Below are 27,748 nucleotides of genomic sequence, written 5' to 3'. Positions count from 1 at the left end.
TGCGCCGATTGAGTAAGGATTTGCAGAGATTAATGACTACTTTTCGCTGGGTTTGAAACCCTTCGCCTGAAAAGTCTGAACTTGGAAGGAAACATTGCTCCTTTTTTTATCCGAGGGGGGTAAAAAAACATTTGGAAGCATCTCGTTTTGCTGGTGGACTTCCTCGGGATCCAGTGATGGTGATGCTTCTGGGGCTACTATTTCTGTCTGTGGACGTTTTGGCATCCAGAACTACTAATGAATCCTTGAGAAGTGAAGCTCTTGAACTCATGGCGGCATCTCGGCTAATCGACGGGTATGTGGATTTCCTTCCTTGCGGACATATAATAGCAAAAGCCATGATTTGGCTCAGCGGGTTAAGACACTGGGCTCGTCAGCTCGAAAGCTGGAAAGTCCAGGTTTGAGACCCAAGTGCCACCTGACGGGGTCAGCTCCTATTCCTTGCTCCAGCTCCAGTAATAGGCTGCTGCCCCCATGGTGGGGAGACACAGTGGGGGTAGTAATTTTATGCACTATTTATTGAATACTTAATAGTTTTTTTTAATTGTCCTTCCTTCTCTAGTACCGTAGTATGATCCTTAATTTATTTATTTATTTATTTTATTTTATTTTTATGCCGCCCTTCTCCTTAGACTCAGGGCGGCTTACAACATATTAGCAATAGCACTTTTTTAACGGAGCCAGCCTATTGCCCCCACAATCCGGGTCCTCATTTTACCCACCTCGGAAGGATGGAAGGCTGAGTCAACCTTGAGCCAGTGATGAGATTTGAACCCCTGACCTGCAGATCTACAGTCGGCTTTAGTGGCCTGCAGTACAGCACTCTACCTGCTGCGCCACCCCGGCTCATTAATTGCTTTTTAAATAGTATGTTTTTACCCATAAACGCTTTAATCATTTTAATCATTATCTAGAACTGAACTTTTATAGCAGTTCAAGAAAATTGAGCTACTTGCCTAACCTTTATCCTACTGAGCCTCGTGGGTTCGGTACGAAACCTTAAAATGTTACTTTGCTCCTCAACAAATAATGCTGTCTATTATTTGTCCCTTTTGTGACTATTCCAATAATGTGACTTAATCAAAAGAGTCCAAGCACCTATTTGAAAACTTATCTTGGTCAGTGAGCCACTCCCACCCAGTCACATGACCTTAAAGCCACCCGGGTCACATGATTGTCAAGCCACCCCTACCTGGTCAGATGAACACCAAGCCATGCCCACACAATAAGCCATGCCCACAGTGCGGCAGTGAAAAATTTGGCAGCCCATCACTGCCCAGCTCCTACACGCCTAGCAATTCAAAAGCATGCAAATGCAACTAGATTAATAGGTACCACTCCAATGGGAGGGTAACCATGCTCCATAGTGTCATGCTTGCTACAAGGCCACCAGGCTTCGAACAACTCTTGGCTCAATGGCCTTGAAATGGAGATGAGCACAGCGCCTTTTAATTGGCATATTCCGATAATCTTCTATTTGTTTTTTCTCTTCGGGTCTTTGTGTCAGGGTTGAGTAAATAGTAAATAAATATGAATTCCTCATGAAGTGCATTGCCATGGCCTCCTTCCTAAGGCTGAGCGAGAGTGGGGTCTGCCCCCAAGGTGCAGTTGCTGTGGCCTAGAGGCACCCTGATTACATGTATGGTGCTAGCAGTAATAAGAATCATCAATGACCTCTTCAAGGTTTAGGAAGAGGAGAATGTCCAGCTTGCATCCCTTTCGGGGGAACAATTTCTTGTAGTAGATTAAATTTTCATGTGCAAACCCCCCCCCCCCCCAAAAAAAAACCCAACCCAAATAGCTCATCAATCCAAGATCAGCCTTTAGGGAAGATAACAATCCTATGTCTTATCTTTCAGACACAATGATCTGCCCTTGAAATTGAGATGGTTTTACCAGAACAAGATAAGCACAATTGACTTGAGAAATCTCAGCACTACCGACACCAACATTGAGAAGCTCCAGGTTGGCCAAGTTGGGGTGCAGGTAAGCGTCACCTGAGCTTTCTAGCTGAGCTAGGGGCTAAGGAGTAGATAGATGCCAGAATGGAGGTTGGTCAGTGTGGGAAGAAATATCCATCTGGTTCAATTCCAAGCAGGGAGAAAGATACTAGAAACATGGAGGGTGATTGGAAAGATAGTTTAATGATGAAGCAGAACCATCTAAGCACATGGTCCTGGCATAATTCCCTCTAAGCTGAGCAGTGAGCAATTGCTCACTTAAAAATCATCATCAACTCAGAGTTTTCCAAACCTGCCCAGAAGCCGAGAGGGAAAGAGTGAGAGGGAAGGAGAGAGAGAGGAAGAGAGGAAGAGAGAGAAACAGGTAGAAAAAAGAGAGGAAGGAAAAGAGAAAGAAAAGAATGGGAATAAGGAAGAGAGAAAGAAAATAAAAATCTAGTTTGAAACTAGCTCAACTATTTAAGTGGAATTTTGATATTGATAGAGTTGCCCTATTATGAGCTCACTGTTATAGACACACAGTACAGTATTTTATTTTGAAATTCTCTGAGGCAAAACAGGGTGGGTTTTTTGTTTGTTTGTTTGTTTGTTTGTTTATTATTTCTGTGCCGCCCAGTCCCGAAGGGACTGCCGCTCAGACACTATACTTTTCCGCCCACCCCAAAAAAAAATTAGAGGGAACACTGGGTCCTGGTGCAGCAGGCCACATGGAGTTGAGAGTGAGGGGGCTTTATACCTTCTCTTGGGCTTTGCACTTGAATTTGGTGTTCCTGTGCAAGAACATGTCATCTGTTGTCAGACTTCCATAGGGCAATGTAGGGATCATGTCTGAGCTAGTTTGGTTGAAGTTTGCTGGGTGATGCAACATCTACAGGTGACTGTGCCATGTGCTAAGCTCCGCTGCTAAATGGATAGATAGATTAACAGAGTTGGAAGGGACCTTGTAGATCATGCAGTCCAGCCCCCTGCTCGAGCAGGAGATCCTACACCATTTTTGACAAATGGCAGTCCAATCACTTCTTGAAAGTCTCAAGTGATGAAGATCCCACAACTCCCAAAGGTTCCATCAGTTGATTGTTCTCACTGTCAGAAAGTTCCTCTTTTTTTTCTAGGTTGAATCTCTCCTTGATCAATTTTCATCAATTATTCCTTGTCTGTTCTTCGGGTGCTTTAGAGAATAGCTTCTCTTTGTGACAACCCCTCAATGCAGTCTGCATTGGTTGCGGATCAATTTCCAGTCACAATTCAAAGTGTTGGTTATGACCTATAAAGGCCTTCATGGCATCGGACCAGAATATCTCCGAGACCGCCTTCTGCCGCATGAATCCCAGCGACCGGTTAGGTCCCACAGAGTTGGCCTTCTCCGGGTCCCGTCGACTAAACAATGTCGTTTGGCGGGACCCAGGAGAAGAGCCTTCTCTATGGCGGCCCCGACCCTCTGGAACCAGCTCCCCCCAGATATCAGAGTTGCCCCCACCCTCCTTGCCTTTCGCAAGCTCCTTAAAACCCACCTCTGTCGTCAGGCAGGGGGGAATTGAAATTTCCCTTCCCCCTAGGCTTATAGAATTTATACATGGTATGCTTGTATGTATGAGTGGTTCTTTAAATTGGGGTTTTTTAGATTTTTTTTAATGTTAGATTTGTTTACATTGTCTTTTTATATTGTTGTTAGCCGCCCCGAGTCTTCGGAGAGAAGCAGCATACAAATCAAATCAAAATCAAATAAATAAATAAATAAACAAACAAACAAACAAACAAACAAACAAACAAATAAATAAATAAATATTAGAACACTGCTATCAGGCCTCCCCTGGCCCTTCTCTTCGTTAGACTGTCCATGTCCAGTTCTTGCAACTGCTCTTTGTATGTTTTAGTTTCCAGTTCCCTGATCATCCTGGTTGCTCTCCTCTGCACTTTTTCTAGAAAGTCAATATTTTTTTTGTAGTATGGTGACCAAACTTGGATGCAATACTCCAGGTGTGGTCTAACCAAGGCTTTGTAGACTGGTATTAATATCGCACTTGATCTAGATTGTATCCCTCTGTTAAAACAGTTTAGTGTCATCTGCAAATTTGGTTAGTTCCCTTTCTATTCCCTCATCTAAGTTGTTTATAAAGATAGTTTATATGAAAAACCTACTTGTGCACCTAAGTCCTTGGCTTTCTTGCCTAGCTGCTGGTAGTCACTCAATATTGTTTTCAAGTCATTTTTTGGTTAATTTGTCCCTACTTGCAGTAATACAAAGGGGTAGTTTTATTATTTTGGTTAGTTTCTCAGCCACATCTTTGATTTTAGCTCCAGGGAGACAGCCTACCTCTCTGGATTGACTGTCTGGTCTACTTGTTCTGTCACTCTGAGAATTGAATCTCCTATCACCAGCACTTACCTTTTTTCCCCCTGGGGATGTTTGGGGTGTTAATGGATTAATCCTATTATGTCCTGGAGGGTCACGTCTTAATCTAAGAATTAAAATACCTACGGGACCGCCTTCTGTCGCATGAATCCCAGCGACTGGTCAGGTCCCAGAGAGTTGGCCTTCTCCAGGTCCTGTCAATTAGACAATGTCACTTGGTGGGGCCTGGGGGAAGAGCCTTTTCTGTAGGGGCCCCGGGCCTCTGGAATCAGTTCCCTCTGGAGAGTCGTACTGCCCCCACCCTCCCCACCTTCCGCAAGAGTTTAAAGACTCACTTATGTCGCCAGGCTAGGGGCCATTAGATCCTTGACCTCTGACCAATGAATGTGTTGAGAGAAAGTTGATCAAATGGGAATGACTGTTTTTTATGGTTTGGGGTTTTTTTTAGATTTTAGATTTAATTAATTGGATTTAAGATGTTATATATTGTTTTATTATACGTTATAAACCACCCCGAGTCCTCGGAGAGGGGCGGCTTAAAAGACAAACAAACAAACAAACAACAATTAATTGATTGATTGATTGATTGATTGATTGATTAATCTTCACTCTGAAGCTGGAGGTCTTTTATCTTGTAAATAGCCCAGCCCAGTCTTTCTTTTTTTTATTGATTTTTAACTCCAAGACAAGACAAAGACACATACAAAATCACATAACATAAAAAAGGAGCCCAAACTGCTCCGTATTTTTTCAGAAGTCTATGAAATTTAAATACTAGTCTTGTAGATCATATTAAGAAAAGGTAATAAAAAGAAATCATGAAAGGAAGAAAAATGTATAAACTATCACTAGTTACTATTTACAAACATTCACATAGTTTTGTACCATTTACTATACATTACAGTATTTACAATAGTGTATAGTAAATTTCTTAGACTTCTTAGACAGTCTTTCTTAATGGACACCAAATACCTGCTGTGGGCAGGGAGTTGTTCTCTGTGTTTAAAACATATTTTTTTCTTTTACCATTCAGGGAAATATAATATTCTGCCTTTTTAATATTTCTAAAGATATTTCATTCTTCTAGCAGAAGGGTGGAGACTAACTTTCTACATCAGCATTGGTGGAAAACACTTGGTGTCTCACGTACTACAAAGAAGTGAAGCATTTAATTGATAACAGCAGTTACTATCTTTATTTTTCTGGTTCATTCGATTTTTATCTTTCCTTTATTAATTTTATAAATAACTCAAAGTGGCAAATATAGTTTATACTCATTTCTCTTCCTATTTTCTAAATCTTTCCCAGTTTTGGTCGGTATACGTTCTCTGCGGTGCACAGAACAAAGACGCTGTGCGTTTGACACTGGAACAAATTGATGTGGTCAAACGGATGTGTACAGACTATGAAGAACTGGAACTGCTGACATCTTCAGATGGTAAATTTTGTTTCCTTTGCTCAGTGAAAGAAACATTAGACAGAAATATAAAGAACATGCATTATTTTCCTGTTTTCATGGAAAACAACAAAACAGCATAAGAATGCAATTTTCTGTAAACTCGAGAATATTTAGCAAACTCATTCTTCTACAGTCCCTTTAGTTAATTGTTAAAATGGAGCTATTTAAAGGTGGGAGGGAGGATCTGTTGGCGCTGAGAAATATCAAAAGAAAACTTTAGAACACAGACAGGCAATATTTGTCCAAAAACCTCTAAGTGGGCGGGAGGGTGGAACATGTGCAGCTGAAAATTATAGCATGCAATTTTTCATTTGGAGGACATTAACTTTATCTTCTTAATTTTTAAAAGGTGTTAAGCTTTGCAAAGAACTGCAAGCCAAGGCTGGAGACACTTATCTATCTCTATCTCTATCTCTATCTATATATCTATATCTATATCTATATCTATATCACCGTCTCTGTCTCTGTCTCCATCTATATCTATTATATCTATATCTACATCTATTATATCTATATTATATCTATATCTATATCTAATCTATTATATCTATATTATATCTATATCTAATCTATTATATCTATATCTATATCTATTATATCTTTATCTTTATCTCTATCTATATATCTATATCAAAATCTCTCTCTCTCTCCATTTCATGTATTCAAATCAATGTTTATACCTATATATCTTATCTAATATGTGCTTGAGAAACAAACAAACAATCTCTATCTATATCTACAGTGATCCCTCGATTTTCGCGATCTCGATCTTCGCGAAACGCTATATCGCGATTTTTCCCACCCGATGATGTCACTCTCTTCCTTCCTTTCTCATCTTTCTTTCTCTCTCTCTTTCTCTATCTTGATTCTTCCTCTCTCACACTCTCTTCCTCCCTCTCTCATCTCTTTCTTTCCTTCTCTCTCTTTCTCTATCTCTCCCCCTCTTGCTGGCGGGCGGCGGGCGGCGGGCGGGCGGGCGAGCGGGGGCATCAGCGAGGAGCCGGGGTTTCCCCTTTGCGTGGGCGGCGGGGAAACCCGGATCTTCGTCTGCTCGCTGCTGCTGCAGCAGCAGCGAGCAGACGAAGATCCGGGTTTCCCCGCCGCCCACGCAAAGGGGAAAGCCCGATTCGGCTCCTCGCTGCTGCCGCCGAGCAGATCAGCTGCTGGGCGGCCGCAGCAGCAGCGAGCAGACGAAGATCCGGGTTTCCCCGCCGCCCACGCAAACTCCACCATCTGCGCATGCGCGGCCATGGAAAAAGGGTGCGCATGCGCAGATGGTGTTTTTACTTCCGCAACCCTACATCGCGAAAAATCGATTATCGCGAGGGGTCTTGGAACGGAACCCTCGCGATAATCGAGGGATCACTGTATATCTATATCTAATCTATTATATCTATATCTATATCTATTATATCCTTTATCTTTATTTTTATCTTTATCTATATCAAAATCTCTCTCTCTCTCCCCATTTCATGTATTCAAATCAATGTTTATACCTATATATGTTATCTAACATGTGCTTGAGAAAGAAAGAAAGAAACATAAATAAATAAACAAACAAATAAATTCGTAACTGGACCAGGATACTTCATGGAGGATAGGAATACTGGGTAGATATGGAGAGCCTCCACTTATTTATTTATTTTATTTATTTATTATTTAGATTTGTATGCCGCCCCTCTCCGCAGACTCTTATGCCCCTTATCCATGCGATGTGTGGGAATTCCAGGGGGGATGAATATCCTCTTCTCCAGACTTATCTTCCAATCAATACTTATCAGACTATACCTATGCTAAAATGTTTGTGCCTGTAGTCCTTGACTTAAAACAGGTAGTCCTTGACTTAAAACCATTCAAAATGACAATGGCACTGAATCCCCAGGGTGATGTGATTATCAAAATTGAGACATATGACAACTCATTTCTAATTATGATGGTTGCAATGTCCTGGAGTCACGGGATGGCAACCTGCAGATAAACACTTAGACTTATATACTGCTTCACAGAGCTTTCCAGCCCTCTCTACGTGGTTTACAGAGAGTTAGCATATTGCCCCCCAACAATCTGGGTCCTTATTTTACCAACCTTGGAAAGTTGGAAGGCTGAGTCAACCTTGAGACTGGTGAGATTCAATCTGCCAAACTGTTGGCAGCTTGCAGTACTGCATTCTAACCTCTGTGTCAATGAAGGAAGCCAGATTCATTTAACAACCACGTTACTAACTTAACCACTTGAATAGCTTTCTAAAATGTGGTGAAAAAGTTCATAAAATGGGGCAAAGCTCAATTAAGAGATATCTCCCTTAGCAACAAAATTTGGGGCACAATTGTGGGACGTACATTAAAAGGACTGCCTCTAAAACAACCTCTAAATTAAGAGTGTCCAACATTGGCAGCTTTGTGGACTTCAGTTCCCAGAATTCCCCAACTGTCTGGCTGGGGAATTCTGGGAGTTGAAGTCCATGACTCTTGAAGTTGCCCATGCCTGTTGACAATAGATTTCCTGTAATGATCTGTCTTTTAAAGTAGAATGCTGTCTTTCTGTTTCGACTCCAGGCATTGAAAATCTTAACCAAAGTAAGATAGGATGCTTGATCGGCATTGAAGGTGGTCATTCCATCGACAGCAGTCTGGCCACTTTGAGGATGTTCTATGACCTGGGTGTTCGGTACATGACTTTGACGCACACGTGCAACACTCCCTGGTAATCCACAGATTTAAAACGGGGGTTTTCCCCCCCCAGAGATTGAATGTTATGACAGTCGCCGCTTTGGCTTTAAATCAGGGGTGTCAAACTTGATTTCACTGAGGAACACAACGGGGTGGTGTTTGAGCTTGAGGGCCCTGGGGGTGTGACCAGAGTGGGCGTGACCAGAGTGGGTGTGGCCAGGGTGGGCGTGGCCAGCTTGATGTCATTTGTGTCAGGGGCATCCGTGGTGGACCGAGAGCTCTGCCAGCAAAAATGGGCTCCTGAACTCTGTTTGCAACCACAAGACAATGATGGGCTCCTATGGGTACGGTCAGGTACGCAGAACCAGTAGAAAAATTTTGATTTTTTTCTTTTCTTCTGTTCTGGGCTCTAGGTATGTTTTTCCTATTGCAGTAAATGAGGTTGAATGTGTATAATTTTAGAAGAGCTGTGCGTGCATGTGTGTGTGTACATACACACAGGCACACAAAAATAGACATTATCTACTATATAGATAATGTATATTTTTGTGTGCCTGTGTGTAATATATATGTACACATATGGCATATATATGCAGAATTAAACAGTATATTTTGGATGTTCAGTAATAGTAAATAGAGAGGGGAATTGTATCTCTTTGAGGCGAGGAGAGGCCAGGCACCTTAACCCAAATCCTGGACATGAGTGACGTCAACTTGGCCACCTTTAAACAAGTCCCATGACCTTTAAGCCACTCCCAGTCACATGACCGTCAAGCCACTCCCACCTGGTCACATGGCTGGAAAGCCACACCCACAAAATAAGCCACGCCCACAGCGTGGTAGTAAAAAAAATTGCAGCCCTTCACTGCTCTGCCCGCAGTTGAGATGAAAAGGCATCGTGCGGCAATAATAACCTTGTAACTCTGCCTCGGCTTTCCGATATTTTTAAATTCCCCCCTCCAGTCCTTCTCCTCGGAAAGCAGCAAAGGGACCAGCACTGGCAGGAGTTGTGGGAGGCCCTTTCCTTCCCCCCTCTTTTCTGAACAGCTGATCGGCACCTGTTCGCCTAGCTACCCAACCTGAGGTGGGGGGGGGAGCGATCCAGGAAGGAGAGCGATGGAAACGCGAACCCCAGTGAGCAACACTGGTGAGGTTGTAAGCTGAGGATAGAAGGAAACGGGAGGGGGTTTTTTTTCAAAAAAGGTGAAGAAAAAAAATGTGAAAAATAAAATACATAAATAATGGGGGAAGTTGGATTCTCTTAATGACTCGGTGATTCACTTAACAACTCCAGTGGTTTGCAGCAAAAAAAAAGGTCATGAAATCAGATGGAATCATATTTAGATAAATTAAATGGATGAAGTCTGGAGTTTATTGGAGAAAGTACATGAATGAAAATATGATTAATACAGAAATTATGACTGTTTTACATGCACTCAGTGTTGGGTTGCTCCCAATTCGGACCAGTTCTTAGAATCAGTAGCCCTGGAGGTGAGAGTCTCTCCCCACCCACTTTGGACGCTTCTGCACATGTGTCGGAAACTTCTGGGCATGCACAGAAGGTTGCACCCCTGCACTTGAGAGCCCATGAACCGGTCCTAAAATTATTTACAACCCACCACTGCATGTACTGTATACTTAAGAATACTGTTAATATTCCTGAGTACTGTTAAAATCCAGAGCTGAAAAAACTTCCTGGATGAGAAGTCTTTAAAGAAAAACCAGAAAGTCCAGTTGACTCATGGAAAAAGCACTTTTTGAACAACTATGATCTGGAGGACCAAGAAGTTTCCTGACATTATTACACCCTTTAATTTGAATGCCTTTCAATCTTTCACCTTTCATTTCCATAAAAGTCCATATATTTTGTTTATTTTTAGGGCCGAAACTTCAACGAAACGAAACTTCAGCGAAACCCAAAATTTCTTTCTTGACGTTAAAGGCTTGACTCCTTTTGGCATCGTAAGAGAAAGTTTTAACTGTAACTTAGCAAGTGACTTGAATTGATATTGTCCCTCTGATGTTCTCTCACATAAGGGACAACTGGGGAGTTCTACAAGGGTGGCCTTGATGAGAATCCATCCACCATTATTATGGAGATCATGGTGGTATTCCGTAAAGGGCAGCCATTCGTGGCACTACTGGAGCGCTCCAGTGGGGGAGGAGAGCATGCGTGTGTGTGCACTCCCTTTGCAAGAGGCGGGACGCATGGAACACTGTTCCACCGGCGGAAATGGAGCTGCTTGTGCAGCTCCATCACCGCTGGCCATGCACGCGAGATTCGGCTTCTGCGCCTGTGCAGCAGCCGAATCTCGCCGGCCCACGCTGCTCTCCCCGCACGAATCAACTGCTGCTTGGAGGGCGAGGGGAGCAGACAGAGCGCCCCTCCACCGAGCAAGATCCTACCTCCTCCTCACCCACTTCTGCACAGATAAGACGTGGCGGTCCAGAATGGAACGAGAGAGGGGGTGGGTGGATGTGCTCTTACTTATGCAGGGAGAATGGAGGATGCCTTGGCGGAGGGGCGGTCTATCTGTTCCCCCGCCCTCCGCTGCTGCAGCTGATTCATCCGGGCTCGGTGGAGAGCGGTGCGCCAGGGCAATGTGAACAGGCAGAATGCCCCTCCACTGAGTGACATCCTCCATCGTCCCTGCACAAGTAAGTCCACTTCCGCCCATCCCCCTCCCTTGTACCAATCCAGACCACAACATCTTACCTGTGCAGAAGCGGGTGAAAAGGAGGGAGGATCTCACTCGGCGGAGGAGCGCTCTGTCTGCTCCCCTCGCCCTCCAAGCAGCAGCCGATTCGTACGGGGAGAGCGGCGCTGGACTGGCGAGATTCGGCTGCTGCACAGGCGCAGAAGCCAAATCTCGCGTGCATGGCCGGCGGTGATGGAAGCAGCTCCATTTCCGCCGGTGGAACAGTGTTCCACGCGTCCCGCCTCTTGCCCACCCCTGGTGGTATATACAAATGTATATTTTCTTTTATGTTCACTGAGAGCACATGCGCCGAAGAAAAATCCCTTGTCTGTCCAATCACACTTGGCCAATAAAAGAATTCTATTCTATACATCATCAAGTTGTTGACTCTTAGAGAGGACATAAATAGAATCTTCTCCATGAAGATCTGTCTGTAATCTGATCTTCAAGACTTCCAACGTTGCATCTATCACCAGATTATTGCCAATTGCCCTCTTCTCTTCTTTCCTTCCATCTATGCCAGCATCAAAGCCTTTTCCAGAGAGCTAGGTGTAGGCACAATAGGTCTGAAATCAGCCTTGTCTACTTCACATAGTGTGAACCTGGCAGCGGTGGGTTGTTACCAGTTTGCCCCGGTTCAGGCGGACCAGTAGCAGCTGTGGTGGGAGGATCTGCCCACCCACCCTGATGTCATAAAAAATGCTTTGTACATGCACAGAAGCATTGTGCGCATGACTGCACGCTCCTGTTCCTAAACCGGTACCAAAGTTTAAAAATACCCTCTACTTTAACCAGGCCATTTATGCCTCTACTGAGAATTCAGAGTTCATTTGTTTGATAGTCCATTGGTTGGCTGGGGAATTCTGGGAGTTGAAGTCCACAGGTCTTAAAGTTGCCAAGGTTGGATACTTGTGCTTTGAAGAATTCTTCCAATTTACTGAAAATCTCTTTGGAAGGATTGTACATCCTGAAAGGCAAGTTAGAAATAATTTTAATTGAGAAAGAAATACATTCTTGGGGTATTTGGTTGCATAGTTACCTGGGATTAATAACGGAGTGCCCATTCCATTCCATTTATATCCAGGAAGCATTTTTATTCTTCTCTCTAACCAAAATAGATCCAAAATATCTCATTGATATGAAGCAGTTCCTGTCTTCAGGCTTACAATTTATTTTGTGGTTATCTGACGAAACATTCAGCCCAATCTTCTATTGAGTTGAGTTAAAGACAAATTCTTCCTTCTTTCTGGCATCTTTGTTCTTTTGCTCTATTTACCAATTATTATTCTTCCAATTTTTTCCACATCCCTTAGCAACCTTTATCCTAATTCAATTTTCTGCACCCTTCTTAGCCTCCAGAAATATTTGATCCCATCAGCATTTCTTCTTGTAGAACAGAAGTCTTCAAACTCAGCAACTTTAAGACTTGTGGACTTCAACTTGTGGGAGTTGAAGTCCACAAGTCTTAAAGTTGCCGAGCTTGGAGAGTGCTGTTGTAGAAGATCTGCACATGGGTAGCACATGCCAATATTGACCATCTTGATTGGACATGCTGAATAGCTGTAGACCAGGGGTACACAAAGTTGGCTCTTCTATGACTTGTGGACTTCAACTCCCAGAATTCCTGTGCCAAACATGCTAGCTCAGGAATTTTGGGAGTTGAAGTCCACAAGACATAGAAGAGCCGACTTTGCCTACCCCTACTGTAGACTTTCTTCCCAACAAGAAAATAGAAGATTTGAATTGGAGATGGGTTGTTTGGAAGAAAACTTTGAACAGCTCTCGAGAAATGAACATTTTATTGTGATTTTGGGGAGGATGGTCACAATCCCAGGTTTGGGTAAGAAAGTCTCTCTGCATCACTGGACCACAATATCTAATGTTATTTTCTCCAGGAAGTGGTGAAGGAAATGAATCGCTTGGGGATGATGGTAGATCTATCTCACACCTCTTACAAGACAGCCAAAGATGTCCTTAGTGTCTCCAGAGCACCTGTCATTTTCAGCCATTCTTCTGCCTACTCTCTCTGTAACCACCATAGGAACGTTAAAGATGATGTACTACTAAAGCTTGTAAGTCTTGGTTTCCAGATCATGGTTCTAATGGTGTGACCGCTTAATACAGTTCCTCATGTTGCAGTGACCCCCAACCAGTGAAGGGCTGCAAAATATTTTACTACCATGCGGTGGGCGTGGATTATTTTGTGGGTGTGGCTTGCCGACCATGTGACCAGATGGGAGTGGCTTAAAAGTCATGTGACTGGCTTAAAGGTGGCCAACTTGACATCACTCACGTCAACAGTTTGGGTTAGGGTGCCTGGTCTCTCCTCGCCTCAAAGAGATACAATTTCCCTATCTATTTACTATTACTGAACATCCAAAATATATTATTTAATTCTATGTATATATGCCATATGTGTACATACATATTACACACAGACACACAAAAATATACATTATCTACTATATAAACTGTACACACACACGCATTCACAGCTGTTCTAAAATTATACATATTCAACTTCATTTACTGTGATAAGAGAAACATACCCAGAGCCCGGAAGGGAAAGAAAAAAAAATTCAAAATGTTTCTACTAGTTCTGCGTACCTGACCATACCCGTAGGAACCCATCACTGCCCCCAACCATAAGTCTAGCGCCAATTCTCCCAAGAGAGCTTTAAGCTGATTGGCAGGAAGGTCAGAGGGACACCCCCACTGTAAACACCTGATTGGTTGGATTGTAAAAATATGTTCCAAGGCGCCAGAATAGAAGCTTTAGTTCCTAACACTATGGGAAATTTGTGTTTTCTCATGATCTTAGGTGAGAACCACTGCACTAAAGGAAGATCTCCTTCAACCTTTTAAAGTCCTGGATTTCCATCCTGGTCACCTACGTTGCATATTGTCAAACAAAACATCGGGTTATAACCCAACTTGGTCTTTCTAATTTCAGATAATGCCCAAAGTTGATGTAAGATAGAATGATGGCTGATGGAAGACCAGGAGTCTCCAATCTTGCTTCATTTGCTAAAATTCCCCAGCCAGACAGAATTGAAGTCCACAAGTCTTAAAGTTGCCCATTTGGGAGAGCCTTGGGGTAGAGAAAAGTAGTTTGCTTTGCAACATACTACTTCTCTGATGAGTTGGGGCAGGGCCCTTGATAGGCATCAAGACAGGCTTCCATGGTACATGAATGGTCGTGGGCTCTGTGTGGTCTAATGCTAGTTTGATGTTATGCAATGCATCCCATTCCGGATATCTTCCCTTGACATGGACCTATTTTTATTTCCCCCTAGAAAGTTTCCTCAAAAGTGACCCAACTATTTTAAAAAATTTAGACAGTTGCTACCATGTTTGCCCAAAAAGAAAACCCAATCTTATATTTTTTTGAACCCTGAGATAAGCACTTGACCTACTGCCATCCACTCAAAAGCCCAATTGTGCTTATTAACAGGGGGTGTCTTATTTTGGGGATAACACGGTATATTTGTATCTCTGGTGGGTTCCTAGTGGTTCGCTCCAGTGCACCATTCTGGTAAAGCCCCACCGATTGCGCAATATTGGCGCAATGGCTCTATTTGCTGGCCTCTCTACACGCCACCATCTTTTTTTGTTCATTTTCTGCGTTTTGGGGCTCTCTCCGAAATCACACGAGAATACGTGCGCGTACATAACAAGCACGCATGTGTACAATGTTATGATGCGCACCGGGAGGGGAAGATAAGAGGAAGCCGCCCCCTGATTTGTACCCCATGTGTGCCAAAACAATTTTTGGAGGATCAAATCTCAAGCAAATCTCATTGCACAGTGCTCAGAACTGGACATCTGACTTATTTTAACATTTCCCTTCTTTTTAGAAGGAGAACCATGGAATTATAATGGTGACGTTCCCTGTGAAGTTTTTTGCTTGTGGAAAAAAGACAGTCAACATTTCAACCGTCGCAGGTTTGCAAACATTGTGCTCTTCCTTACACCCGTTCATTTAGCAAATGTTCCGAGTTACAAGAACACTGACTTACAACCCATCCCAGGCGGGGGTTACAACTTACCGCCACTACTGGTGCTGATACGCGCACAGGCCCATGTGACTGGCGGGAGTCTAAACTGCTGACAGGTTTTACTCCACCCTCCAATTTTGTCTGCTCCTCTCCCAAAAGCATTTCCCCTTTGTCCATATTATGTTCTGATGCTATTTCATCTTCTTTTCTTTTTGTTGTTGTTGAAAAAAAAATATCCAGATCACTTTGACCACATAAAGAAAATTGCTGGTTCATTTTCAATAGGAATTGGTGGTGACTACGATGGAGAACCTCGGTGAGTATGTAGATACAGTATTATTTGGTGGTGTCTATTCTTCCTTCCTTCCTTCCTTCCTTCCTTCCTTCCTTCCTTCCTTCCTTCCCTCCCTCCCTCTCTCCCTCCCTCCCTCCTTCCTTCCTGTTCGAATGCAGTATTGCAGTCTAAATTTGCCCACAATTTGATCCTGTCCAGCTCAAGGCTGATTTAAGTTTCCATCTTTCCAAGGTGGGTAAAATGAGGATCCAGATTATTGGAAGCAATAGGCTGACTCTCTCGCTCAGAGAGGGCTGTAAAGCATTGTGAAGCAGCATATACTGTAAGTGCTATTACTATTTTCCTTCCTTCCTTCCTTCCTTCCTTCCTTCCTTCCTTCCCTCCTTCCTTCCTTCCTGTTAGAATGCAGTATTGCAGGCTAATTCTGCCCATAACCAGCAGTTCAATCCTGAGCAGCTCAAGGTTGACTCGGTCTTCCACCCTTCTGAGGTGGGTAAACATTTCCCTTGCAAATTCTGAGGGTTTTAAATGTAATTCGTTTTCAATCATTTGAGACGTGTTTTGAACTCAAAATAATTCCATTTTCTGAGTCCCATGGACCTCAACCAACACTTGAACCAGCCCAATTCAAAAGCAAAACCATTCTTTTGAAAGGGGAAAAGAACATTTTATATTCAAAATGAGTCACCTTTGAACTTTTTTGCCCATTGTTATCCAGTATTTCACAGATGTGTGTGTTCAGCTATCTATGTTGTAATATCAGACTTCACAGTAGATGAGTCTGCTTGGTTTAGCCTGACAATTATGAGTAATGAGCTCCTCATTTTTAGGAAGCACGTTCTATCAGACCTCTCCCCATCCTTCTGAGCTGGTGGGTTGCCTTGATTTCACTGTTTGGCCTAGTGGTCTATCCCAATTTCTCATAGGCAGTGAAACATAGAAACATAGAAGTCTGACGGCAGAAAAAGACCTCATGATCCATCTAGTCTGCCCTTGTACTATTTTCTGTATTTTATCTTAGGATAGATACATGTTTATCCCAGGCATGTTTAAATTCAGTTACTGTGGATTTATCTACCATGTCTGCTGGAAGTTTGTTCCAAGGATCTACTACTCTTTCAGTAAAATGATATTTTCTCATGTTGCTTTTGATCTTTCCCCCAACTAACCTCAGATTGTGTCCCCTTGTTCTTGTGTTCACTTTCCTATTAAAAACACTTCCCTCCTGGACCTTATTTAAATATTTCGATCATGTCCCCCCTTTTCCTTCTGTCCTCCAGACTATATAGATTGAGTTCATTAAGTCTTTCCTGATACGTTTTATGCTTAAGACCTTCCACCATTCTTGTAGCCCGTATTTGGACCCATTCAATTTTGTCAATATCTTTTTGTAGGTAAGGTCTCCAGAACTGAACACAGTATTCCAAATGTGGTCTCACCAGCGCTCTATATAGCGGGATCATAATCTCCCTCTTCCTGCTTGTTATACCTCTAGCTATGCAGCCAAGCATGCTACTTGCTTTCCCTACCGCCTGACTGCACTGCCCACCCATTTTGAGACTGTCAGAAATCACTACCCCTAAATCCTTTTCTTCTGAAGTTTTTGCTAACAGAGAACTGCCAATACAATACTCAGATTGAGGATTCCTTTCCCCCAAGTGCATTATTTTACATTTGGAAACATTAAACTGCAGTTTCCATTGCTTTGACCATTTATCTAGTAAAGCTAAATCATTAATCTGGGAAAATGCTTTCATCCAGTAGGCAAAGAATAGGACTCATAAATCTAAGCTACAAAATTCCAGAGGGCCAAGCGTTAATACCATTTTTTAATGCCTTGGTAAGGCCACATCTGAAATACTGCATTCAATTTTGGTCGCCGCGATGCAAAATGGATGTTGACACTCTAGAAAAAGTGCAGAGAAGAACAACAAAGATGATTAGGGGACTGGAGGCTAAAACATATGAAGAACGGTTGCAGGAACTGGGCATGGCTAGTTTAATGAAAGAAGGACCAGGGGAGACATGATAGCAGTGTTCCAGTATCTCAGGGCTTGCCACAAAGAAGAAGGAGTCAACCTATTCTCCAAAGCACCTGAGGGTAGAACAAGAAGCCAATAGGTGGAAACTGAACAAGGAGAGGAGCAACTTAGAACTAAGGAGAAATTTCCTGACAGTTGGAACAATTAATCAGTGGAACAGCTTGCCTCCTGAAGTTGTGGATGTTTCAACACTGGAAGTTTTGGATGATGGATGTTGGATAACCATCTGTCTGAAGTAGTGTAGGGTTTCCTGCTTAAGCAAGGGGTTGGACTAGAAGACCTCCAAGGTCCCTTCCAACTCTGTTGTTGTTGTTGTTGTTGTTATTGTTTCATAGAAGAAAACTCACTCTGTCGGGTGGTTTTTGTGGCACTTATCTGTGCTATTAAGGAGGTAGACAGCAACAGACAGTGCTATACAACCCTTTTAAAATGGTTTACAAAGTCAGCATATTGCCCCCCTTCAACAAACTGGGCCCTCATTTTACCAACCTTGGAAGGACGGAAGGTTGAGTCAGCCTTGAGCTGGTGAAAATCGAACTACTGGCTGCCAGCAGTCAGCAGAAATAGCCTGCAGCGCTGCATTCTTAAATTCAAGAGCAAGCTTTTTTGGTATATGCTGGCACCCTTCTGAATAAACAGTGAGTAATAGCTAAGCAGAAGTGCTCACGTATGACAATCAACTGTTGACTGTGGCATTCTTTGTCCTCTCACCCGACTCAATTTAAAATTCACCTACTACTACTACTACTTTTTTCTATATTTTTTTCTATCTGGGGATGTCCACAGGGCAGATATGGGGAGCAGGGCTAGTTATAGCATTACTACCACTCTTTTCAGGAAAAATCATTAAATGAATGGCAGTTTTATGGTGTGAGAATGGTGTGCAGATTTTTAAATGTCTGTGAAAACAACCTCACTCCCCCTAGAAGCAGTATCGGGTTGCTACTGGTATGGATAAGGACCGTCTTATGCGCAACGTCACTTTTGCTGTGGGCACATGAACACATCCCAGCGAGATTTTGCTTCTGCGCATGCGCAGGAAGCAAAGTTTCTTGAGGGAACGCACACACACCTGAGATTTTGGCAAAATCTCATGCAAAAGCAAAGCAAAATCTTGCTGGGACGTGGTTGCGTGCCCAGAGCGGAAGCAAAGCTGTGCATGATGCTCACCAGTAGCAGCAGAATCGGGAATTTGCCCCTGCCCAGAAGTATTAATCCCCCGGGCATGTTCAATTTATACATGGTATGCTTGTGTGTGTGTCTGTTAATATATGGGATTCTTTTAAATCTTTAAATATTTTAATGTTATTTGGATTATTTATGATTTGTTCTATCTTGTTGTGAGCCACCCCGAGTCTTCAGAGAGGGGCGGCATACAAATCTAAATAATAAATAAATAAATAAATAAATAAATTTATCCTAACCTTATAAAAAATCATTTAGAGCTGATGAGCCATTCTATTTTTAAAAATCACAAGGTACACGTTAGAATGTCTAGGTAATAAACCTTCAACAAACTTTAAGTAGATAATAATAATAATAATAATAAATAAATAAATAAATAAATAAATAAATAAATAAATAAATAAATAAATTTATCCTAACCTTATAAAAAATCATTTAGAGCTGATGAGCCATTCTATTTTTAAAAATCACAAGGTACACGTTAGAATGTCTAGGTAATAAACCTTCAACAAACTTTAAGTAGAGTTAATGTAGCAATGAATCAGACTTAGTACAAAATAGAACAATATTATTATATTGTTCATTATTTTATATATTATATATAAAAATGGGTGAGCAGAGTGGTCGGGCGGTAGGAAAAGCAAGTAGGATGCTTGGCTGCATAGCTAGAGGTATAACAAGCAGGAAGAGGGAGATTGTGATCCCGCTATATAGAGCGCTGGTGCCCACCCAGCAACCAGGCAGACAACCCCTTGCTAAAAAAAATTAAACCCACCCCTAGGCACAACTGAATAAAATTATTGGAATTGTCCAGTTCCTTTTTTTAAAAAATACATTTTTTAAAGAATTCTTGGGAGTCTCTCGTGAAAAGCCATTTTACTAGAAGCAAAAGCTGACAATGAATTTTCTTCCTTCCTTCCTAATATGGTTGTGGTTTTCTTAAGTAATAGACATTTAGTATCTGCCACTCATGTTTTCACTGACAGATTTCCTACAGGACTGGAAGACGTTTCAAAATATCCAGGCTTAATTGAAGAACTGCTGAAGAGAGGCTGGACCAAGGAAGAACTTCGTGGGGTTCTGAGGGAGAACTTACTTCGTGTTTTCAAAGAAGTGGAAAATGTAAACTTTTCTCATTCTGTGACATTTGATTCTTAGCTTTGCTCTTAAATTGTTGATTGACATCATAAAATGCTACATCCCTTGGTTCAAGGATGACAATGAGTTTGACGTGAGCCTAGAGCAGGGTCCCCAAACTTGGCACCTTTAAAACTTGTAGACTTCAATTCACAGAATTCTCTAGCCAGCATATTCCAAGACTTGGAATACAAATTGTAAAATTACAAAGTCAGTGGCATCTAAAGAAAATTATTACAATGGTTATTTAGTCCCATCGAGGTTGGCAAAAATATATCCAAATTCTAATCTGAACTGCTTGAAATGTAAAAAAGAATTAGGCATCTTCTTTCATCTATGGTGGACAAGTCCCAAAGCGAAGGGTTTCTGGAAAACGATACAAAAATGGTTACAAGAGATAACAGGCATGGAAATAGAATTTACACCTGAAGGTTTATTACTTGGAATCAGGAAGAAACAACATCCCCAAAAAATTCAATATCTAATAACTCATATAACAACAGATACAAGGACAGGTTACACGCAGTACTGGAAAAACAATGCAATGCCTCCAGAAAACTTAATCATAGATAAAAATTTATAGGTGTGGGAAAATGGACAAGCTGATAATGGAGATTAAGGGATTAAACAACTCAGAATATTCTGAAACTTGGAGTAAATGGTATAATTGGATTGAAAATGAAAATAAAACAATGTGATACAATGTGAAAGGACGCACGAAAAAAGGGAACTATGCAAATATAAAGGATGGTGTACAGTATATTGTAAAATAGTCATAATATAATGTAAGAGACTGGGTATAGATCTGTGTTAAATTATTGTGATGTTTTAAATTTGAAAAAATGAATAAATAAACATTTTTAAAGAGACTTGTGGACTTCAATTCCCAGAATTCTTCAGCCAGCATAGCTGGCTGGAGAATTCTGGGAGTTGAAGTCCACAAGTTTTAAAGCTGCCAAGTTTGAAGACCTCTGGCCTAGAGTGATTCCAAACAGCGAGATACATTTGGTACACAAATGTAATGAATGTGATTTCAGATGTTTGCATTTCATGCAAAGGGATTTGCAAGTTTTATCCTAATTCTGACCTTCCCTAGGTGAAGAGGACCATGCAAGAGAAGGCAAGTGAAGTTGAAATCCCACTTAAAGAGGTGGATCAAAGCTGCCGCCTGGAGTTGAAGCCTCCAGATTCAGAGAGGAACAATTCCTGCAGTCTGGTTTCCATGGAGCTACTCAAAAGCCTTTTCTTAGCCCTAGGAATCTACCTGATACTATCCTGATCTTGATTCTGGCCATGGGCCCCAAGGACTTAACTCCTTCCAAAGTTCAGATGGATATGAAGAAGAACAACAATACTTATTGCCCCTAAGGCCTGAACTGTTGGACATAAATCCAACAACTGGATCAGTTGAATGCAAAGAGTTTCTATTTTAAAGAAAGATGACGTACAAGTGACAGTTTGCAAAATGTCTAGTCAGATCTCTCAGCCTGCCATCAAATTGAGGTTGGAATCAAGAGTCACACTTAAGATTTCAGAATAATTATATTTGATAGTTTCTATCTCAACGCCCACCCATTTATTTTATTTGTTGATTAATTGGATTTATCTGCCCCACTCTCCAAAGACTTGGGGCAGCTCACAACAGCATTCAACATACATCATACATTCAACATACATCATCACCTCCTGTCTTGACTATTGCAATGCTCTCAACATGGGGCTACTCTTGAAGAGTGTTCGGAGACTGCAAATAGTCCAGGATGCTGCCGCGCGAACTGTCATAGGGGAGCCTTTGTATACCCATATGATACAAATGCTGTACCTTGGTACATCCATATAACACCTACGCTTCGTGAGCTGTACTGGCTACCGATTGGTCTCCGGTCACAATTCAAGGTGTTGGTTATTATCTATAAAGCCCTACCTGGCTTAGGGACTATTCACGGGACCGTCTCCTGCTGCATACCTCCCAGAGACCAATAAGATCCTGTCGACTATGCAATGCAGGTTGGTGGGGCCGCAGGGGAGGGCCTTCTCTGTGGCCGCCCCGGCTCTGTGGAACCAACTCCCCCTCCCCCCGATGTCCATACTGCTCCCACCTTGCTGGCCTTCCAAAAGGCTACGAAGACCTGGCTTTGCCGACAGGCCTGGGGGCCATGAATTGTACATCTTTCATGGCCAAATTGTATTGAATGTTATGTATGTTTTGATTGGATTGCTGAGTTGTGGGTTTTAACTGTGGTTATTGTTTTAATTTTTTTTAAATTTTTTTATTTTATTGTTAACTGTACTTTTTTATGCATTGTTGTAATTGTTTTATTCAGGATTGGGCAGCATAAAAGTCAAATGGATGGATGGATGGATGGATGGATGGATGGATGGATGGATGGATGGAAGAACAAACAAACAAACAAACAAACAATAAGATATCCTAAATCCAATTATAAAATTAACCAACTAGTCTAAAATCCTTGTTTCCCTCCCAATCCAGAAGCTGTTTCCATGCATAAATTAGTCTAGATAAGGGGTCTTTGTTGCTCTCTGAGCTTGGTGGGTTTTCTTGTAGGCGTTTCATTACCCAAACTGGATGATATTACTTAGATGGGCAATGAAACGTCTGCAAAAAACCCACCCAGCTCAAGAGCACCAAAGGTTCCTCATTTCAGCCCTGAGCTACTAATATTCTCCTTTATTGAAAATAAAATTATTTTCATTTCACTAAACCAATCTGTTTTGTCACCTCTGCTGACTCGGTTGCCTAGGACAATTTTAACCCAACTACATTATGTTCATCGGTATACATCCTTTGCTTTGTGCTATGTTTATATAGGTGTGTATAGCTCATCTTGAACATCCAGTGGCTCAGGCTTATTCACACATCTGTCTAAATTAAAATAAGGTTTCTATGGGTTTAATTTAGTACGTTGTGTGAATCCAGCGATTATGATTTGTTCATAGAGAGATCTGGCCCATAGAATCACCAAGAGTCAGATACATCTGAATGGATAACATCATCATGGTATGGTATATCATACCTTAGTGCAGTGGTTCTCAACCTTTCTAATGCCGTGGCTCCTTAATACATATCCTCATGCTGTGGTGAGCCCCAACCATAAGTCTAATGCTAATTCTCCCAACAGAGCTTTAAGCTGATTGGCAGGAAGGTCAGAGGGACACTCCCATGGTAAACGCCCAATTGGTCGGGTTGTAAAATATGTTCCAAGGTGCCAGAATAGATGCTTTAGTTCCTAACACCATGGGAAATTTGTCTTTTCTCATGGTCTTAGGTTACCCCTGTGAAATGATCGTTTGACCCCAAAGGAGTCCCGACCCCCTGATTGAGAACCACTGCCTTAGGGGTTAATATGATACGAGAAACCATCCCTTGTGGCAGTTTGTTCAAGAAGCATTGATTAAACCATGGTTTAGCGGACCGTATGAATACAGGAAGTGAAAAATGCCTGAGATCTTTCAGTAGGATATTTAATTTAAACATTGCTCTAGCTTCCTTTAGAATAAAGTTGGCCTGATTACTTGTTATTCATCGAAGAACTACACAATATCACAAGAGGGGGGTGGAGGTGGAATCACGTCTTCGGCTGGAAATGTGAGTTGGAAATGTGTTACCCAGCCAGGAACCTAGGAAAGGGATTTTGCCAACATGGCTATACGCCGAAACACATGGGATTCGGTTTTCTTCCCACTGAAATGGTACCTATTTGTCTGCTTGCATTTGAATGCTTTCAAACTGCAAAGTGGGCAGGAGCCACATCACATGGCGCTCAGATATCAAACCTGCGCTCTCAGCTTTCTAGCTACCAGCTCAACATCCTTAAACTGCTGGGCCCTCACACCCCGATAAGGTACATACCAACACAATGAAGGGGTTTGGAGGGGCTTATTCTGGCCAATCTACATTGGCAATAAGCAAGTCTACGGAGAGGGGCGGCATACAAATATAAATAAATAAATAAATAGTTTGTTTAAAATGGATCTCATCTGTTTGTTGTCTGCCGAATGTACCAATACAGTGATACCTTGTCTTACAAACTTAATTGGTTCCGGGACGAGGTTCTTAAGGTGAAAAGTTTGTAAGACGAAACAATGTTTTCCATAGGAATCAATGGAAAAGTGATTAATGCGTGCAAGCCCAAAATTCACCCCTTTTGCCAGCCCAAGGGCCCATTTTTGCGCTGCTGGGATTCCCCTGAGGCTCCCCTCCAAGGGAAACCCCACCTCCGGACTTCCGTTGCCAGCGAAGCACCTGTTTTTGCGCTGCTGGGATTCCCCTGCAGCATCACAAAAGCACGGAAGTCCGGAGGTGGGGTTTCCCATAGAGGGGAGCCTCAGGGGAATCCCAGCAGCACAAAAACGGGTGCTTCGCTGGCAACGGAAGTCTGGAGGCAGGGCCTCCCAGAGGCGGCGGTGGGTTTGTAAGGTGAAAATAGTTTGTAAGAAGAGGCAAAGAAATCTTAAACCTCGGGTTTGTATCTCAAAAAGTTTGTATGACGAGATGTTTGTAAGACGAGGTATCGCTGTAGTGTTAAGGATGATTTTGCAAAATCTTTTACACTCCCAATTTATTTTAATAGATATTATGTAATGTTTTTGTTTTGTTTTGTTCATGATGTTCTTACAAAGTTGCCCTTTTGGGATTGGGTGGTGATTGCGTTCTACATAACCATCCGTTTGTATATAGGAAATGTTAACGTCATTTTCCACAAGTTTATTTTATAAACATACCACATTCCAAAAATGATAGTTTGAGCACGAATGCCAGTATATTGTAGATGCTATCCTGTCGTATCTTTGTTTATAATCAGCCTGCATTAATGTTACATGCCCTCATGACATAATCCTGGTTTCATCCTTCTTTTACCAAAACAAAAGCAAACATAATTTTTTTTTTTAAAAAAAATCTGCCTTTGGTGTTAATGGATCCTTGATTTCATCACATTTCTTCGCCTTGCTTTTTCTTACGCTGTTTCCTTCCTTATAGCTATTTGTCAATTCCTGGTCTGGTCTATTTTTTTTTCAATTTATCAACCACACTATCCTTTAACGACTTCTCGAATTCTCTACTAATTTTTCAACCTGTCCATTTTCATTAGCTTTGTTTTTTCTTTGCAAACATCAGTGATCATTATCTCTTTGTTTGCTTTAATGGAATTATTTATCCCACATTCTTCTTCTGACTTAAGTAAACCACAACCCCTGATATTTCATGCTTTTCAAGTAGAAATAGAAATAAAATGACAGAGTTGGAAGGGACCTTCTAATCCAACCTCCTACTTAGGCAGGAAGACCCTACAATACTTCAGATGGTTATCGTGCAGAATGCAGCTGCGAGAGCAATCATGGGCTTCCCAAGGCATGCCCATGTTACACCAACACTCCACAGTCTGCATTGGTTGCCGATCAGTTTCCGGTCACAATTCAAAGTGTTGGTTATGACCTATAAAGCCCTTCATGGCACCAGACCAGAATATCTTCGGGACCGCCTTCTGCCGTACGAATCCCAACGACCAGTTAGGTCCCACAGAGTTGGCCTTCTCTGGATCCCGTCAACTAAACAATGTCATTTGGCCGGACCCAGGAGAAGAGCCTTCACTGTGGCGGCCCCCACCCTCTGAAACCAGCTCCCCCCAGATATCAGAGTTGCCCCCACCCTCCTTGCCTTTCGCAAGCTCCTTAAAACCCACCTCTGTCGCCAGAGATAGGGGAACTGAATTTTTTTCCCCTTCCCCCTAGGCTTATAGAATTTATACATGGTATGCTTGTTTGTATGATTGGTCTCTTAAATTGGGGTTTTTAGATTATTTTTTAATATTAGATTTGTTACATTGTCTTTTTTATTGTTGTTAGCCGCCACGAGTTTTCGGAGAGGGGCGGCATACAAATCTAATAAATAAATAAATAAAATAAATATCCAATCTCTTCTTTAAAACATCCAGTAATGGAGAATTCACAACTTCTGGAGGCAAGTTGTTCCACTGTGTAATTGTTCTGTAAGGAAATTTCTTCTTTGTTCTAAATTGCTTTTCTCCTTGATTAGTTTCCACCCATTGCTTTTTGTCCTACCCTCAGGTGCTTTGGAGAATAGTTTGACTCCCTCTTCTTTGTGACGCCTCTGAGATATCGCTATCATCTATCTATCTAATAATAATAATAATAATAATAATAATAATAATAATTTATTAGACTTGTATGCCGCCCCTCAGGGCTGCTCACAATAGCAATAAAACAATACAATACAAATCTAATGGTTAAAATTATAACTAAAAACCCACTATCTTAAAAAGCAATTAATACTGTATGGTCGTACCACAAATAAGTCTCAATGGTCAAAGATATCCTATCTATCTATCTATCTATCTATCTATCTATCTATCTATCTATCTATCTATCTATCTATCCATCCATTCCTCCATCCATCCATCCATCCATCATCTACTACAAGGGTGTTACTTACCTTGCTGGTGGTTCGCTTCCAGTGGCCCCTTCCAAAGCTGAAAATAAAATGGCAACTGCATGCACAGTGTTAGAAACTTGGCTTCTGCACAGGCTCAGAAGAAAAAAATTCAAAAAAAGATGGCATCGCCCTCAGACCGGCACCGACTGAACCAGGTGGGTGATGTCATTATGACATCACCAGTGGGCCACTACCAGTTTGGCTGAACCTGTGTGAAGCAGGCGGAACCCACCCCGATGTATCCAGCTTGCTTGCTTGCTTGCTTGCTTGCTTGCTTGCTTGCTTGCTTGCTTGCTTGCTTGCTTGCTTGCTTGCTTGCTTGCTTGCTTTCTCTATCTATCTATATCTGTCTCTCATCTATCTGTTATCATCTCTATCTGCTATTTACTATGAACTGCAAGATAGGTAACAAATAAATTTAATAAATTTCAAGACAGAAAGTTTGCAAAGAAATTGATAAATAAATAAAATAATATATCTGTCCGTCTGTCCGCCCGTCCATCCATCCATCTATTCATCCATCCACTATCCATCCATCTTTTATCTATCCATCCACTCATCAACTCTCTACCATCATCCCTCCTACATTGATGTGTCTTGCTATCTGTTGTTTCTGAATGCTGATGCTTAACAGTTACTTGTTCCAGTGGAGGATTACTTGGTTACCTGGATCTTGCAGGGAGATTTTTTTGGATTTATGTAGCTGTGAAGTAGATGGTTACAGCCGTTCACCTGAGTATTAATCAATGCTCAGCAACTCACTAATCTAGGGAACCTTACAATGTGATGCAAATAGGAGGATCGGGGCCAGCTTCACTTTCCTTGGTTAATGTTTGGAAATCGGAACACTGCAGGTATGAAAATGCCTCTAGTCAGGACTTCATTTAATATAGTGTAAGTAGTAGAAACGTTTGCAAAAAAGGCACATACAAGACACATCTTTTGCTGATGCAGTCCAGCAGGGCTTGAAAAACAATACAGTGGTACCTCATGAAACGAACCCCTCGTCTTACGAACAACCCAAGATACGAACCTGGGGTTCAGAAATTTTTTGCCTCTTCTTACGAACTTTTTCCTTCTTACGAACCCGCCACCGCCGAAAAGCCCCACCGCCCGGCTGTCACTTTTTGAAACAGCTGGGGGGCTTCCCAGTGTCCTCCTGAACCCAAACGCCAAACCCGAACTTCCGGGTTCGGTGTTCGGGAGGCCACCAAGAAGCCCCCGGCTGTTTTAAAAGGTGACAGCCGGGCGGCGGGGCTTCTCGGCGGCCTCCCGAACGCCGAACCCGGAAGTTCGGCAAAAGTTCGGGTTCAGGAGGCCGCTGAGAAGCCCCGCCGCCTGGCTGTCACCTTTTAAAACAGCTGGGGGGCTTCCCAGCGGCCTCCTGAACCCGAATGCCAAACCCGAACTTCCAGGTTCGGCGTTCTGGAGGCCGCTGAGAAGCCCCGCCGCCCGGCTGTCACCTTTTAAAACAGCCG

The 27,748-nt window shown here is 42.2% G+C and overlaps 1 protein-coding gene across 1 annotated transcript; it reads left to right on the top strand.

The window, feature by feature from the left end:
- Positions 1-22,521, top strand: LOC139171931 (dipeptidase 3-like). The gene is made up of 10 exons (XM_070760455.1): positions 1-295; positions 1,860-1,986; positions 5,623-5,752; positions 8,329-8,476; positions 10,323-10,404; positions 13,037-13,213; positions 14,999-15,086; positions 15,380-15,455; positions 19,648-19,783; positions 20,895-22,521. Exons 1-10 carry the CDS (start codon positions 177-179, stop codon positions 21,075-21,077), a joined length of 1,266 nt encoding a protein of 421 aa, XP_070616556.1. The 5' UTR covers positions 1-176; the 3' UTR covers positions 21,078-22,521.
- The last annotated feature ends 5,227 nt before the right edge of the window (positions 22,522-27,748 follow it).

The sequence above is a fragment of the Erythrolamprus reginae genome, chromosome 9 (assembly GCF_031021105.1).
Source record: "Erythrolamprus reginae isolate rEryReg1 chromosome 9, rEryReg1.hap1, whole genome shotgun sequence".
Taxonomy (NCBI): domain Eukaryota; kingdom Metazoa; phylum Chordata; class Lepidosauria; order Squamata; family Dipsadidae; genus Erythrolamprus; species Erythrolamprus reginae.
Note: the sequence above shows the minus strand (reverse complement) of the source record. Positions and strands in the feature narration are given on the sequence as shown.

Coding starts and splice junctions, on each gene's coding strand:
- LOC139171931 (XM_070760455.1), top strand. CDS start 177: ATGGTGATGCTTCTGGGGCTACTATTTCTGTCTGTGGACGTTTTGGCA. Junction 5,753..8,328: donor ACTGCTGACATCTTCAGATG/GTAAATTTTGTT, acceptor TTTCGACTCCAG/GCATTGAAAATCTTAACCAA. Junction 15,087..15,379: donor CAACATTTCAACCGTCGCAG/GTTTGCAAACAT, acceptor AAAAATATCCAG/ATCACTTTGACCACATAAAG.